The sequence below is a fragment of the Electrophorus electricus genome, chromosome 20, assembly GCF_013358815.1.
Source record: "Electrophorus electricus isolate fEleEle1 chromosome 20, fEleEle1.pri, whole genome shotgun sequence".
NCBI classification, from domain to species: domain Eukaryota; kingdom Metazoa; phylum Chordata; class Actinopteri; order Gymnotiformes; family Gymnotidae; genus Electrophorus; species Electrophorus electricus.
The window spans coordinates 1,050,449-1,066,298 of record NC_049554.1 but is presented as its reverse complement, the minus strand read 5'-3'; the positions used below and the strand labels follow the sequence as shown (position 1 = coordinate 1,066,298).

Here is a 15,850-nt window from a genome sequence, read left to right as displayed (position 1 = left end):
AGCAAAAGTATCCGGCTATATTTGGACATGGATTTATATCTTCATGTGTTTCCTCCCTAATTGGTCATCATCACACCATTATACAGATCTGTTTTTTTGCACAAAAATATATTGTAGAGAGAACATAATCTCATAATGTTTTATTTGTGTTTGGTCAGTTTTAAACTCTAAAAATAATTTTACATTTCACTATCAGAATAAAATGTGTAGTAGTTACTGTTGTAATGGGTATATATGTTATTTTTATATTTAGGTTTGTGTGTTGCAATTTTGAAAATATTGTTTGTCTTGCAGTTTTAGAATGTTACAAATAGTTTTGTTTTATATGGGTTTTTGCACTGAATAAATCATTAGTTTCATGTTGGGGTGTTTCACTGTCACTGCAACCTTTTTGTATTTAGTATGTTGTGATATTTTTGACAAATAGAGGCATCAGCCTTTCGGGCAAATATACTGTCAAAATAAAGCACTAGCAACAAAAAAGAAGCAAGACAAATACATATAGTATATATAATACATTGTCTGTATGACTGCCTTCCACTCTCTCTTCTCAGATGTGTACAATAACAGAATTTGAGCAGGTTCTTGGTTTACTGGTTTTCTTTTTAGACAAAAAGCTAGAATAAGGTAACCCAGCTGAACTACTGAGACCTTCAACTCAGCTGAGTACAGCTCAGTTTTGGCAAGCAGAGTGTGAAATGAAAAATAAACTTAAGATTTATTACTAATGCAAGATTATAATGTTTATTTCCAAATGAAAGATAATATACTCTTGGCAGATGATAAGTTGGCAATAAAAGTGCATATACTGTTGCCTGTGATGAAATGGATTCATAAACTGAAATTCTGAAACACAATATGATAGCATAATCTTCTTATTAGGAATTAGTGCAAATATAGAAACCATTCTACCATGGTGTCAGAGGTTGATAATTTTAATCCACTTTTAGAGGCAGTATAAAAGAGTTTAGCCAGATCTCCAAACAGTTTTTCAGATGCTTAAAAGGACATTCACTGAAGTAAGTCTTTCTTATATTATTGTACATGAATTTTATGCCACTTTTTACACAATAAATAACTATATAGTATGATCTTTTAATTATTTATTGACTGTGGATTTATTCTAATTTAAATATGTTCTTTTTTTATTTAAAGTCATACTTTGTTAAATATGTAAATATTCTAAACTGCAGCACTAGTTTACATTATTTGTGTTCCAGTCAGAACACAACATGCATCTAACAGAAACCAGTAGTTTTCTCTGGAAGAATAGACAGGCAAAAACAGAAAAGCAAGCGCTATACAAACGTCATCACTATGAAGGGCTGCATAGTTTTAGGTATCTATTATTAAAATTGGGGATTCCTGCGGGGGATAGAAGAAAAATACAGAAGTTAAATGTGTGTCATTAGCATCAATTTGTGTCTGTGTTTATGTGGCATTTTCTCAGCTGTGATCTTGAGTAAGGAAAAAAATTGGCTGCTGTTGCAGAGGCTTTTACAGTTGTGAGATTATTCTCCTTCCTCATCATTCTCAACTTCTGCCTTGATGTTGAAAATATTTCTCAACATTCTCCCTTTCATAAGTGTTCAGTGAAAAAGTGGCCAATACTAAAATAAACCATGAAGAGTGCAGATGGGAGGGATGAACTGTAGAATTCACAGATTGGGTTTAACTGATAGACAGGGGAGTCTTCAGCTATTGTGAATATTGCTTTCAGACATGCAGTTCATCTGCAACAAAACTGTTGATCTTGAGGCACATGTGTGTTTTTACTGATGCATGGTTGGGGGCATGGGTGACATTTGAGACTTATGCGGGGGGCAATCCATCTCAGTCAACTATATACTGGGGCCTATATCACTAAAAAAAGTGCCTGCATGAGAGCCTGGCAGCTGCTAATGGATGGAACCCACCCTGAATGGTTAACCGAAAGCAAACAGTCCTGATCCTGAAGGACCCCAGAAAGGGGCAGTTCCATCCTCCTACCGGCCAATAACCTGCCTCTGCACAACATGGAAGCTCCTGTAGGACATTGTGGCTAAGATGAATATTCACATGGTTACATACATGAGTGGGACCAGGAAAAGACATTGGCAAGAACACCAGAGGGGCCAAGTGAGGAGTGATTAAACAGTCACTCGAGACTGTAAGACCAGACAGACCAACCTGTGCATCACCTGGATTGACTACACGAAAGTTTATAATTCAGTGCCCCACACATGGATCCTGGAATGGTCGAGGCTGTGTCACATCAACAGGACTCTAAGAGCCTTCATCAAGAACTTGGTGGTGGGGCTGTGGAAGATGAAATTAGAGGCCAAGTTCAAGCCAATAGCATGAGTCATCATCAGGTGTGGCATTTACCAAGGAGATGTCTCCGCTGCTGTTCTGCATAGGCCTGTGAAATCATCACCAAGAGTGGCTATGGATACCAGCTACCATCAGGCACCTTTTCTACATGGATGACATTATGCTGTATGCCAGAAGTGAACTAGACATCGACTCACTAATCCATATCACCAGGGTATACAGCTATGCCATTGGAATGTCATTCGGACTGGTCAGATGGTTACAAGGAAAGGGAAAGTAGCTAGCACAAAAGGTAACATAACAGATGTTGAGTGCAGGTATAAGCACCAGGCAAATTAGAATCATGCAGAGGTCACAAAGAAAGCAGCTACAGCCAAATATCTACAAAGAGTGAGGCAAGTCCTGAGAAGTCAGCTGAAAGGGAGGAACAAGATCCGGGCTATCAACACTAATGCTCTGCCAGTCATCAGATACCCTGCTGGCATAATAAGATGGCCTAAGGAGGAGATAGAAGTCACTAACATCAAGACAAGGAAACTCCTCACAATGCACAGAGGGTTTCATCCCAAATTCAGCACTCTGATACTCTACACTAAGCGGAAGGAGTGGGGCTGTGGACTGTTGAACATCAGAGCCACTATCCAGGATGAAATAACCAAGATCCAGGAGTACACCAGGATGATAGCCCCAAGTGAAGAAGTGCTTAGTGAGTACCTCAGACAGATGAAACCCAGGGAGGATAGAAATAAGGAGGAGCATCATGGGAGTATAAACCATTGTATGGTATGTAACACCGGCAAAGAGTGGCCCATATTCAGCACTGCAACATCATTCTCTCTTGACTCAAAATGTTTCTCATATAGGTTTTCAGTCAGCACAAGCAAGAAAATGAAGCACATGATGCTGTGCTCATTCTCACAGCCAGGAACAACTCGGAACAGGTTACAGGCATTTACTAGACTATCCCCTAGATTTAAAAAGTGCTAATCATTGATCAAAGTTGATTTCTTCTGATAGCACAGTGCTGAAGAAAGTCTGATCAGCTGCAGGGCTGTATTTGAGCCAGCTATAAATTTCATACAATTCTTTCCTAAACGTTCGACCATCTTTTACTGAAAATGGTTGATATAGCCCAATCAAATAAAAGTTCAAACATTTTTAATTTCATGAATTAGATTTAATTCTGATGACTGAAGTGAGTTAAATGAAATATGGCTAATCTCTTCAAAATGCTGATTAGCTTGCCTTGACACTGGAGCAGAAAGGCTTGTATGGCTGTCCGGTAAACGGCCAGTAAATAGTTCCATCTTTGGGGGAGACCAGACCTCAATGCGGACTTGTACATAAGCGACTTTAGTCATCCCATTTACATTGACAGGTCACCCTTGGTAACCCACTAATTAACTCAGAGAGGTCTGTTTCTTTATAAAGGTACTGCAGCACTGTTGTGGTCTAGGAAGGAATTTGCACTAATGACTAGATTGGCATCTAATTTTGCTTGTTACCTACTCAGAGAATTTTGTCCATTATTTTTCGCACTTATACACTTCTACCATTGAACACAATAGTGGGACAAGTATAAGTTGTTTCTTGATTCTTCTATTTTATTAAAAATATTAATGTATCTTTTTAATCTTTAGGTAGAGTATTTGAATTATATTTACAGTGTCTATGTGCTATGGCATATTTGTTTGGATGCTCTGTGCATGTGTGTTTATGACTCATTTTGAGTGTCTTGCATTTTAATTACGTTTGTTATATGTAATTGCCCTATGGGGTAAATAAAGTTGCATTGAATTATACTGAATTGAACAAACATTTCAATAAGTGTCATAATCAGCTGATTTCTATGGGATGATAGGATGCTGATAAAAAGAAGGACCAGATAGAGTGAATGAAGTGGGTTTTATGTTTTGGGTCTCTTTAGGCTTCGTTCCAAGTCTGGTTGGTCAACCTTTGAAATTCAAGGAGTGTGAGAATCAGTGCAGAAGAAAAGTATAGAAGGGTTTGATAGATGCGTGTCATCAGAGTAATTTTTGTATTTTAGGTCAACACTATAATTTTGTAATTTTGAGCAATTCTGTAATTGTAATTCTACTTTGGTTTTTGCCTTGCTAAGATTGTTGTCCAGCTACTCTGCAGGATGTTTTAATAGTATTTGTTTGCAATAGCATTTGTTTTGCATAAAAACATATCACTTATAAGTGAAATTTGGAATTTTTAATGAAAAAGAAAATTGCATGTGAATCACGTAGGCTCAAGTTGTTTTGAGACTTGAATCCCTGAATTCAAACAACAAAACAGCAGTTCATGGTCATTTGTCAGCCAATCTGTAGTTATTATTTTAATTCAATGGAAAAATCATAAGATCTAATATCTACAGTGTCGTTCTGAAGATATTTGAAGCTTTCTGTGATTTAGCTATCTAATGTAAAACTAGTGTTTCAGGTCAAATGGAACAATAGCGAACAGATTTGAGGCTGTTTGTGTATGTTTAATTGTTGCTACATAACATTCAACTGTTAATTTATGCAGTTGTTTAAAAAATTTACATAGGCTTATTTTTTCTTGTATGTAAACTCATTTAGGCACGTGAAACTTGGAGTGTCGAGAAACAAATATCCTGAAACAAAGGAAGCAGCACTGATGAAAAGGTGTGTCATCTAAAGCACCCCTTGTATTTCTGTTTCTTCCTATTTAAAATAAACATATTGCGTCATTCATGAAGCTGAACTTTTTATTCGTATTTGCAGTACCATCTTAAATTTAGATTTAAGGTGGAATGGAACATTTGAATAAGAAGACAACTGCTGCATCATTTAAGGTGGAACCAAAGCCTGGGCAAGAAACCAACTACAGCCTCTTGCTTCTTTCTGAATTGGTAACTGAGGAGCTATTTGAAAATACTCTTATACATATAAATGTCCAAATAAAGCCCTAATTTATTGTTTTCTTAAATTTTTGGTCAGGAATTATAAGCTTTTCAGTGTTTTTCAGTGCCTCAGAAGATCATGCCCATACCTTTATTTCTTATGAATAAAATTGTGTTGGCTAACTGAACCAAATATCTTCCCTGTAGTTTAATTAGTAAATGGGTTGAAGCATGAGACTGGAAATTAGCAGATGTACATGTAAAAACTACAGGTCCCAAAATGCATTGCTTTCACTGCACTGAGGCTGGATATGGTTGTACTCTGAAAGTAAAAGGATAGCATAACTGGATTTGGTTGTACTCTGAACGTAAAAAGATAATTAACAATTCCGTTTGAATATGCAGTTGATTAAGCTTTTGGAAGAAAGAAGATGAAATACGTAGACTTGGTGGCTGAGGTGAGAGAACGCTGGTGGCAAGTGCATATAAGACTGGTAGTGATAGGTGCTAGAGGATTTTTATCTAGGTTTGCCACATCTTGTCAAACTTACTTTTAGAAACTAAACTACAGTAAGGGGAGCTGTGAAGGAAGTATCAGAAGCAGCTGAAAGGGCTAGTCAATGGTTGTGGATGAGGAGAGCATTATAGTTGGGGAAATGCATTATAAAAATGGAATGGCTGAGGTGTTTCTTGTTTCAGGTACATGGAAGACTAGACATGTGAACGGATTGTTGTCATGTCATTATCATTTCTAATATGGTAGATCCAGATGGAACTGGTATCATGCATTAACGGTGCCAGTGAGGCTGTGTATAGCCAGTATGGATTTGTTGTGTTGGGAAATGCTTGGTGGCGTAGTAAGTTCCATATGGAACTGGCAGCAGTAAGCATGCATTAGCAGTGCCAGTGGGATATGGCGTTAGCCGTTGGGGGGGCAGTATGTTTAGGAAGTAGGTAAATATAGGGAGGTAACTCTGTTTGCTGTTGGTATAGTAGATTTTAGTGCATAAAGCCCATATGGATGTGGAGGCACGGAGCATGCATTAATGGTGTTAGTGTGACTGCTTATGGTCTTAGTCACCAGAGAGGCCAATCTGGGTTGATGTCTAAAGAGGTTTAAATGTGAAATTTACGGGGATTGGGCTCGGCTGCCAGGCCTCACTGCCAGAGCTCACTTCTTGAGGTGTTGTGGGTTTAATTCAGCAAGACACATATGAAGAGAAGTGTCTACCTGATGACCCCTGTGAAGAACTTGCAATATTGTAGTATGAAACGAGTGGGCTGGGCCCAATATGAAATTTGAATGGTTTGGTATAGGATATTTGACATCTTATCCTGTGCATAATTATAATGTCATGTACACCAGAATGTTTAATTTTCACATTAAAATGACAAAAATTTCATTGGTGAAAATGCTTTCAGGCTTTCATGCAATGTGTTGTGTTTTCTGAACTTGTCACCTTTTTCAAATTTTCATGCCTGGTTTTGATCATGTAGAAGCAATATGCACTTTGTAGTATTTTTACAGCAGTTTATTTAATTGCATTTGTGCATGGACAGTTAACAAGAAATCCAAACGACTTTTTGTTAGTGTCCCAAGTGGTCTTCATTTTTATTCAGCCAACTCCTTGCCCTAAAATTGATGAATACATCATTAGTGAACCTCATCATTATCTTGTCTTTGCCATTCTTTCTGTATTTTTGAGTAATGATATGAAAGAACACTAACCTATGCCACTACTGCTGATTACTTATTTATCTAAATAAATATATTATTTTAAATGACAATTCTGTTATATTTTGACAAAGTGAAAATTACCTTTCCAGTGTCTCTGCTCTTGGCTCTGAGTTTGTTGACCTGGGACTCAGCGATGTCGGCGCGCTCCTGAGCTTCCTCCATCTCATGCTGCACCTTCCTGAACCTGGACAGGTGAGTGTTGGCCTGCTCCTCCTGGTAAAATACAAAATCACCCCAATTACAGCTGTTAATTATTCATGTTTGCAAAGAGCCATTTAAAGTGTGAGGCACTGGACACTATAAATTATCCAGGTGCAAACTTACAGCTTCCTCAGCCTGTCTCTTGTAGGCCTTTACTTTGAGCTGCAGCTTGTCTACAAGATCCTGAAGTCTTGTACCATTCTTCTTGTCCTCCTCAGTCTGAAAAGATAGACCTTAGTTTAGACTTCATTTGACTTGAAAGCAAATATAGTATGTGCATCTTACAGCATTCATGCTGTACCTGGTAGGTCAGCTCCTTTACTCTCCTTTCATATTTGCGCACTCCTTTAACAGCTTCAGCACTGCGTCTCTGCTCAGCCTCAACCTCAGCCTCCAACTCACGCACCTATAGGACATATGACATATAGGACATATTTTCATGTATAAACATATTTCATGTATAAACAAAACATTTTTATAACCAAACTCAGGAGTTTTTACTACATGTAAAGAGTGTAACCTACCCTAGACTCCAGTTTCTGGAGCTGCTTCTTTCCACCCTTCATGGCAAGACTCTCAGCCTCATCCAGACGGTGCTGCAGATCTTTGACTGTGACCTCAAGGTTCTTCTTCATCCTCTCCAGATGAGCACTGGTGTCTTGCTCTTTCTTCAGCTCCTCTGCCATCATAGCGGCCTAGTACATAAGCCATGTATGGGTTTTAGTTTTTAGTAATTCTGAACCACACTGGTACAAAATCTGAAGAGATATTCACTCACATCAGCCTAGTATGTGAGTCTAGTATATAAAACATATCATAGTTTAGAATGCAACTGTAAATCAGAGTGATGCAAAATGTGTAGAGTTAATCACACTTACATCAGTAATAGCTTTTTTGGCCTTTTCTTCAGCATTTCTTGCTTCTTGGACTGTATCATCTACCTCACCTTGAACTTGCACCAGGTCAGCCTCAAGCTTTTTCTTGGTGTTGATTAGACTGGTATTCTGTTGACAAGCAAATCAAACAAACAAAAACATTATGATTGACTACCAACTACTAACAAAAGAACACTAGTGTCTCAAACTGAAACAACTAACCTGAGAGTGCAGCAGTGCCACACGCTCACTGGCATCAACCAGCTCCTGTTCAGCCACTTTACGTCCTCTCTCAGTCTGTTCCAGTGCAGATCTTAGTTCCTCAATCTCTGCCAGCATCAGATTATTCCTGCGCTCTACCATGGCAACCTGCTCCTTCATGTCTTCCTGTCCTCTGACAGCCTCATCAAGATGTAGTTGGGCATCCTTATGTAAAAAGAATCATTGTTAATCACTTTAAGAGGTATGTAAACATAAATGTACCAAAACTGAGATGCACCTTGAGCTGTCCTTGGACGTTCCTGAGCTGTTTCTGGGCCTCAGCAGCCTGGCGGTTGGCATGGCTCAGCTGAATCTCCATCTCATTCAGGTCTCCCTCCATCTTCTTCTTGACTCTCAGGGCATCATTCCTGCTCCTGACCTCAGAATCCAGGGTGCTCTGCATGGACTCAATCACCCTCTGACTGTTCCTCTTGATCTGTTCGATCTCCTCATCCTTCTCAGCGATCTTCCTGTCAATCTCACCCTTAACCTGACTGAGCTCAAGCTGGATACGAAGAATCTTGGACTCTTCATGCTCGAGTGTTCCCTGAAGAATGTTGGAAGTTCACTGTTAAGCAAGATACTGCAAACCCACTTCTGCAATCAATATGGTGACATTGTGTACAGTTATACCTCAGCTTCCTCAAGAGCAGTCTGAATTTCAGATTTCTCTGTTTCCACTGTCTTCTTTGCCTTCTCCAGCTCATGGATTGTTTTTCCAGTCTCCCCAATTTGTTCCGTAAGGTCAGAGATCTCCTCTGAGAGGAAAAAAGATATTCATTTAATATTGCTTAATGTAATGCAGCTTTTTAGAAACCTCATTTAATCAAACAAGTGTGCTTAGATCTATTTAACATACGCTGCAGATTCTTGTTCTCTCTCTTCAGGGTCTCCAAATGGTCTAGAGATTCCTCATATGAGTTCTTCATCTTAAAAAGCTCAGTGCTAAGAGCGCGAGCCTCTTTCTGAGCTCCTTCCAGTTCAGCCTGGCCTTCCTCATACTTCTGCTTCCATTCTGCCAAGACCTGAAAATTGGAAAGAACATTAGATGTTGTACTAACTCATGGTTTCATATTTCATAGACCATTTTCAATGGCAGATGCTTGACCTTATCAAAGTTCCTCTGCTTTTTGTCAAGGTTGGCAGCTAATGCATTGGCTCTCTCGACATCAATCATGAGGTCTTCCACTTCACCCTGTAGCCTTTGCTTGGTTTTCTCCAGAGAGGCACATTTAGAGTTCACTGCTTCAATGGATTCCTCTGCATCTTGTAGACGCTGAGCGAGTTTTTTCCTAAGGATAATTGCATGATGCCCTTACATGCTTGTTTGAGAACTTTGTCATTAGGTCAATTTTGCATAGTTTATAGTGTAGTTTGCTGTTAATTGAATTTGATTACTTGGACTCTTCAAGCTCCTCAGTACGCTGGATGGCATCAGTCTCATATTTGGTTCTCCACTGAGCCACCTCACTGTTGGCCTTGGACATTCCACGCTGCAGCTCAGCCTTGGCCTCCTGCTCTTCCTCAAACTGCTCTCTGAGCAGATCACAGTCATGACGAGCTGATTGGACAGCATGAGCAAGGGCATTCTTTGCCTGTAAGTGAGTGGCCAGTTGTTGAAACTTTACTTCTTAATGGATTTCTACTTGAGTTACATTGGGTTTATGCAATAATTATTACATACTATATTGCATCAAATACAGCATTTTTAAAAGCACCTTGACTTCCTCTTCAATTTGTCTCTTGAGCTCTTCAATCTGCTGTGTATATGCTTGTTTTCCCCTAGTTAACTGGGAAACAAGTGCTTCTTTCTCCTCCAGCTGACGGCTAAACTCACCTTTGAAAGGATGTTGGAAAATTAGGCTACAAAATTCAACATTTCAGCCATTTGATCTTTACAGTGCTGATACTACTTACCGTTCTCAGTCTGAAGTCGTGCTCTTTGTGCACTTGTGTCATTTAGTTGACGAATATGTTCATCGCTTTTAGCTTTGATTTCACTCAGCTGGTCTTCAAGGGTACGACACATTTTCTCTAGATTTGCCTAGAAATATATTAATAATATAAAGAGACAGACACTAAAACTAGTGCTTCAAAATTAAGGCGTAGATGTATTGTGTTGAGAGAAATTTCACCTCACTTTCCCTTGTTAAAGATGTGCATGAATTACAGTTCGCTTAAAGGTAACTTTAGACCTCCAGTTTATTCTAAACAAATTTCATCTTAATGTGAAATAAACACACCTTTGATTTTGCCACAGCCTCCATGTTACTAGAGAGGTCATCAATCTCCATTTTATATTCACTCTTCTCCTTCTCCAGCTTCTGTTTGACCCGCTGAAGGTTGTCGATCTGCTCTCCAAGCTCAGCAACACTGTCAGCTTGTTTCTTGCGGAGGGCAGCAGCTGTGGCTTCATGCTGCAGAGTGGACTCTTCCAGGTCACGACGCAGCTTCTGGAACTCAGCCTCACGCTTCTTGTTCATCTCAATCTGAGCAGAAGTGGCACCACCAGCTTCCTCAAGCCTCTCACTGATCTCTTCAAGTTCCCTGGAGAGATCAGCTCTCTGCTTCTCAACTTTAGCACGAGCTGCACGCTCAGCCTCAATTTCCTCCTCCAACTCCTCAATTCGAGCCTGGAAGGTAGAATTCCAGATTAGAGGTCTTTTCATTTCAGAGGACTGTAAATTAAATCCAGTTTTTTTTACAATGATGAATCACCTGGAGTTCTTTTATCTTCTTCTGAAGCTGTGCACCCATAGACTGTTCATCCTCGATCTTGCTTAAAAGTTGGCTTACTTCAAATTCCTTCCTATGGTAGAATAATAGTTGATGCAAAAGTATCATTTTTTTTTTTATTGAGAGGCAGTCAAGTAAATAGATTTTGTTTCATTTGTAATGAGAGGTGATGTATACTTTTTGATCTTCTCATCAGACTGCTGTTTATCATTCTCCAGGTCCATTATGGATTCCTGGGCCAATTTCAGGTCACCCTCAAGCTTCCTTTTAGCTCTCTCAAGGTCCATACGGAGTTTCTTCTCTTGCTCCAGTGAACCTTCAAGCTAAATGTTATGAAAACCAGAGGACTTGAGAACATCACACCAGGACACCTCTGTTAAACCACTGCAACATAATAAATAAAATAAATATAGTCTTTGTCAAATACTTACATCATCCACTTGTTGTTCAAGCTTGGTCTTGGATTTAGTCAGGGTGTTGACTTTATCTTCCTCTGCCTGGAGATCATCAAGGGTCTGCTGGTGGGCCTCTTGAAGGGCTTTCTTCTCCTTAGTGAGCTTGGCAATGCTTTCATCTTGAGAGGTCATCTCTTCAGTCAAATTCTTGACCTGTATAATATCAAATGTTTCAAATGTTATAGTCATTCTCTGCAATTTTGTAAAAAAGGACAAAATACATTACCATGTAATATAATAAACAAACCTTGTTCTCAGTGGCATGTTTCTCCTTCTCCACTTTAGCCAAGGTGAGTTCTAGATCATCAATGTCCTTCTTCAGCTCAGAGCACTCATCCTCCAGTTTCCTCTTCTTGGCAGTCAGCTCAGCATTGATTTCCTCCTCATCTTCCAGTCTTTCATTTGTCTCTTTGAGTTTGGCCTCAAGCTGGATCTTGCTCTTGATGAGCCCCTCACACCTTTCCTCAGCATCAGAGAGGTTTTCTGTTTCCTGTTTTTTTAAATGGATTTGTTAAAGGCTTTTTTCCTGTAGAGTCTACAAAGGCATGTCGAACTGTGTATTTTAAGCACTTACAGATGCCACTTGCAGTTGCAGGTCATTTTTCTCCTGCAGAAGAGACACCATCTTCTCCTCAAGCTCTTTCTTCTTTGCCAGTGCCTTTGCCAGATCTTCCTTCATCTTCTCAAAATTATCTTTCATGGCAGCCATTTCCTTCTCAGTCTCTGCACTCTTCAGAAGAGGCTTGATCTTGAAGTACAGCTTCATCCATGGCCAGTGTTTCACATTCATGAATGAACGTATGTTGTACTGGATAGAATAGATGGACTCTCTACAATTGAAAATAGCCCAGATCAGAACCGTCAAGTTTTCATGTTCATTTTTTTGCAGTGAATTTTAAAATTTAAAATGCTGTTTTGTTTATTTTGCTTTAAACAGAAACATACCTCCTCTCCATCATTTTGACAAACTCCCTCCTCATGAGGAAGCCGCGGCACAAGGCTTGAGTCATAGTCACTAGATTTGCCAGTTTCTCATCTCGCATCTCCTCTAGGGTACCAAGCAGACCAGCTTTGAAGAACACCTATGATAATAAGGGGACAATTAAATTCCAACAAGACATTTGTTTTTTTTCTGGCATTTAGGCTTGTTTGATGGCAAATTTAAAAAGAAATCTTTGCCTTCATATTTGTGCTAAAGAGCTCTTTCTGTTATTGAATCATGCCAAACCTGGTGCTGTTGCTTATCATTTGTCCTTGCTGATTCAGTCTTTTATTGTCTGCAACAATTTTCTTTTGTGATGTGCTTATGATGAAGGCACATTAACATATAAAAGTGTATCAAAGATTTTAACTGAGAGTGAGAGCATCTGAAAATAAGTATACTTCTAAGGGACTGCACTACTCATAATCATTATGAATAAATAATTATGTTAATAAAAATATGAATCAGTATGTTTTCAAAAAGTGTAAGCATACAGACTTAGTTCAGAGGCAAGGATGGAAACACTTGAGCACATTGAAAAGTAATAGTAATAATAATGAAAATATCTCATCATTTCATTTTGCACCTTAGTGTGTCCAAACTTGTACTGGGTGTGGTCCACATCAATGGAGCCCAAGAGTTTCTCTGAAGCTTTCTTGTTGTCAATGAACTGTCCCTCTGGGATGACACTAGCATTCAAGACTTTGTACCTGTTTTTAAATAGATATGTTAGTCTTTGCGGCAGCACAGTCAATTTATAATAATATTAAAACTAAACACTAAAGAAATTACCTTTGCTTGAAGTCACCATAGAGGATTCTGCTGGGGAATCCCTTTCTGCAGATTCTGATTCCTTCCAGCACACCATTACATCTCAGCTGGTGGATAACCAGGAAATTCTCCATCAGACCTAGAAGGGCCAGGTCAATATTACAATATTTGTAGTAGATTTAGAATTCCAAGAAATAATAAGAGTACATACCTGGAGTCTTGCTCTCATTTGGAATCAAGCAGCGCACAAAATGAGGGTGTGTGCTCCTTAAGTTGGTCATCAGCTTGCCCAAGTTCTCCTGTGGAGTTTGACATTGTTGACAACATATGATAAACAATATATTTTGGTAATGTTTTGTTATAATTACAATTTTAGTGTTGGTCCTCTTATGTACATGTTTCACTATAAACGTGTTCCTACCCTGAACAGAGCAGACACAGTCTGGAAGGAACCACCCTTCTTCTTGCCCTTCTTACCACCACCTTCAGCTGTTTGGTAGAATTCAAATTTTATGTTTTGCTCATATTTCTTTTACTTTTCAATTCACATCATTAGTTTTATTAAGATTGATTTTTATTATACTGAGTAATAATACTTGTAACACTTGAAAGAATTCTCACACTATCAGTTTAGCCATCGTCTTTTCTTACTGGACTGATGGCAGCAGAATATGTGTGCAAGAAGTCCTTAATTTTGTCTGAATGAAAGTGTTTGAGTCCTTAAAATGATGGTGTTGAAGGTCCTAATGCTAGTTACAGCGATCACATTTTAACATTAACCCTTAACTTTGACAAGAAGTGAACAAGTTTAGAGATTAACTGACCTTCAGCAGATGCATGAGCTGCATACAGGAAACTCAGGAGTTTGTTTGCTGCCTTCTGGTACAGCTGGACAACAGATTCATTCAGGGGGTCCTTGTTCTTGTCCAGCCAGCCAGAAATGTTGTAGTCCACAGTGCCGGCATAGTGCACCAGGGAGAAGTGGGCCTCTGCCTTGCCCTTGGCAGGTCTTGGTTTTTGGAAAGCATTACATTTGCCAAGATGCTGGTCATACAACTTGTTCTTAAAGGATGTGTCTGTAGCCTTTGGGAACATGCACTCCTCTTCAAGGATGGAGAAGATGCCCATTGGCTGTTGGTGACAGATTTTGAAATCACTGCATTACTACTTCGATAAATGGTTGTTGCATTAACTAGGAATTGTTCTGAAGCACTGACCATGACCTGATCTGACCACTGACCATACAATGCTGGAGTGCCTTTCTAATATGTTAAATGTCATTATTCACTATTAAAGGAATTTGTTGCATCAGCCACTTTTCTGTATTTTGGGCCAGAGTCTCTAGAAGCAAATAGAACTATAATTTTCCATTATTATTCATGTCATTATTGTTAGAGTAGACTTACATACGAAACTATAAGTATAATAAGTGTAAAATCACAGGATTCTCCAGTATGAATTTTCTCATGGGACTGCTGTCATAGTATATCCTTCATCTACGTCTGTTCATTGTACATGCTGGATTTAAGTTGGTCTAATTAATCTCTAAACCATTTACCTTCTCAATAAGCTCAATGCAGGCAGCCAGGTCCATACCAAAGTCAATGAACTCCCACTCAATTCCTTCTTTCTTGTACTCCTCTTGTTCCAGCACAAACATGTGGTGGTTGAAGAACTGCTGCAGTTTCTCATTTGTGAAGTTAATGCAGAGCTGCTCCAGAGTGTTAAACTGTTTTAAAACATGGATGTTAACGTTGACTAACTGTTGGACTCTCAGTATATTATCTAATGCAAAAAGTATGAACTCAACAAATATTTACATCAAAGATCTCAAATCCAGCGATGTCCAGCACACCAATGAAGAACTGCCTTTGCTGTTTTGTGTCCAACATCTCATTGATTCGGATGACCATCCACAAGAACATTTTCTCATAGACAGACTTGCAAAGAGCGCTGACAGAGTTATTGACCTGGAAAATGTATACATAGACATTTGATGGCTGTAGGTTATTAAAACCTTATTTATCTCCTCTGTTGGCTTATATCACATTACCTGTGGTACAGTCTGGCCTTTGGTCACAAACTCATTTCCCACTTTCACTCTGGGGTAGCACAAGGCTTTCAGCATGTCAGCTGAGTTCAGGCCCAAGAGGTAGGCGATTTTATCAGCCACTGAATTGTAAAAAGTGTTAGAGTTATTCATGAAAACTGAAGACTATGTATGTTACTTCTATAGGATGAAATAAATTGGTGATAATCGTATGTACCCTCTGTGCCATCAGGCTCAGCCTGCTCCTCTCTCTGCTTCTGCTTGAACTTCATGTTGCCATGATGTATCACAGCTCCCGTCAGCTTGTAGATGCCTGTTTTCTCATCAGCAGTGAAGCCCAAAATGTCAATAGCAGTCTGTGTAGTAAAGAGAAGAAGAAGGACAAATGAAGATGCTGCATTTTTTAAGTGGTCACTTAAGATCTATGAAGCTGTACTTACATCTGTGGCAATAAATTCTTCCACATCATTGATGCTCTTAACTGTAATTTCACCCTGGCTGATCATAGGATAGTCATAGGGGTTGGTGGTGATGAGCAGCGCCTCTGTGTGGATAGGAAAAATAATATTTAGATATAAGTGTCAATGTAAACAGTG

General features: G+C 39.1%; 2 protein-coding genes and 1 long non-coding RNA gene across 6 annotated transcripts in view; 1 reads left to right on the top strand and 2 right to left on the bottom strand.

Moving 5' to 3' along the window:
- The window catches only part of LOC113568831 (myosin heavy chain, fast skeletal muscle-like), a 29,063-nt gene that overhangs the window by 11,115 nt on the left and 2,098 nt on the right, over window positions 1-15,850 (bottom strand). The window contains exons 10-40 of one of the 2 annotated variants that reach the window (XM_035520204.1): window positions 15,695-15,798; window positions 15,472-15,610; window positions 15,258-15,376; window positions 15,025-15,174; window positions 14,763-14,933; window positions 14,029-14,335; window positions 13,626-13,693; window positions 13,416-13,503; window positions 13,226-13,343; window positions 13,020-13,143; window positions 12,397-12,533; window positions 12,026-12,281; window positions 11,699-11,941; window positions 11,428-11,604; window positions 11,174-11,319; window positions 10,979-11,069; window positions 10,504-10,893; window positions 10,178-10,304; window positions 9,979-10,097; window positions 9,659-9,855; window positions 9,369-9,552; window positions 9,120-9,285; window positions 8,894-9,018; window positions 8,499-8,807; window positions 8,222-8,425; window positions 8,003-8,128; window positions 7,649-7,819; window positions 7,426-7,530; window positions 7,248-7,343; window positions 7,005-7,136; window positions 6,703-6,818 (exon numbers count right to left, since the gene is read on the bottom strand). In XM_035520204.1, coding sequence (XP_035376097.1) covers window positions 6,798-6,818; window positions 7,005-7,136; window positions 7,248-7,343; window positions 7,426-7,530; window positions 7,649-7,819; window positions 8,003-8,128; window positions 8,222-8,425; window positions 8,499-8,807; window positions 8,894-9,018; window positions 9,120-9,285; window positions 9,369-9,552; window positions 9,659-9,855; window positions 9,979-10,097; window positions 10,178-10,304; window positions 10,504-10,893; window positions 10,979-11,069; window positions 11,174-11,319; window positions 11,428-11,604; window positions 11,699-11,941; window positions 12,026-12,281; window positions 12,397-12,533; window positions 13,020-13,143; window positions 13,226-13,343; window positions 13,416-13,503; window positions 13,626-13,693; window positions 14,029-14,335; window positions 14,763-14,933; window positions 15,025-15,174; window positions 15,258-15,376; window positions 15,472-15,610; window positions 15,695-15,798 — 4,910 coding nt within the window. In that variant the 3' untranslated portion in view covers window positions 6,703-6,797. Of the gene's footprint in view, window positions 1-6,702; window positions 6,819-7,004; window positions 7,137-7,247; window positions 7,344-7,425; window positions 7,531-7,648; window positions 7,820-8,002; window positions 8,129-8,221; window positions 8,426-8,498; window positions 8,808-8,893; window positions 9,019-9,119; window positions 9,286-9,368; window positions 9,553-9,658; window positions 9,856-9,978; window positions 10,098-10,177; window positions 10,305-10,503; window positions 10,894-10,978; window positions 11,070-11,173; window positions 11,320-11,427; window positions 11,605-11,698; window positions 11,942-12,025; window positions 12,282-12,396; window positions 12,534-13,019; window positions 13,144-13,225; window positions 13,344-13,415; window positions 13,504-13,625; window positions 13,694-14,028; window positions 14,336-14,762; window positions 14,934-15,024; window positions 15,175-15,257; window positions 15,377-15,471; window positions 15,611-15,694; window positions 15,799-15,850 lie in introns of those variants that run through there. The other variant, XM_035520205.1, reaches the window with a different exon arrangement.
- LOC113583818 (myosin heavy chain, fast skeletal muscle-like) overlaps window positions 1-15,850 on the bottom strand; it is a 48,797-nt gene that overhangs the window by 30,854 nt on the left and 2,093 nt on the right. The gene's annotated exons all lie outside the window — the stretch shown is intronic.
- On the top strand, window positions 547-6,616 carry LOC113568830. Of its 3 annotated transcripts, none has more exons than XR_003409647.2 (3): window positions 547-1,019; window positions 4,902-4,967; window positions 5,067-6,616. It is a non-coding gene; the product is annotated as an uncharacterized LOC113568830 (long non-coding RNA). The 3 variants fall into 3 exon arrangements; XR_004775355.1 differs by lacking the exon at window positions 547-1,019 and adding an exon at window positions 1,059-3,254; XR_003409648.2 differs by lacking the exon at window positions 547-1,019 and adding an exon at window positions 1,063-3,096.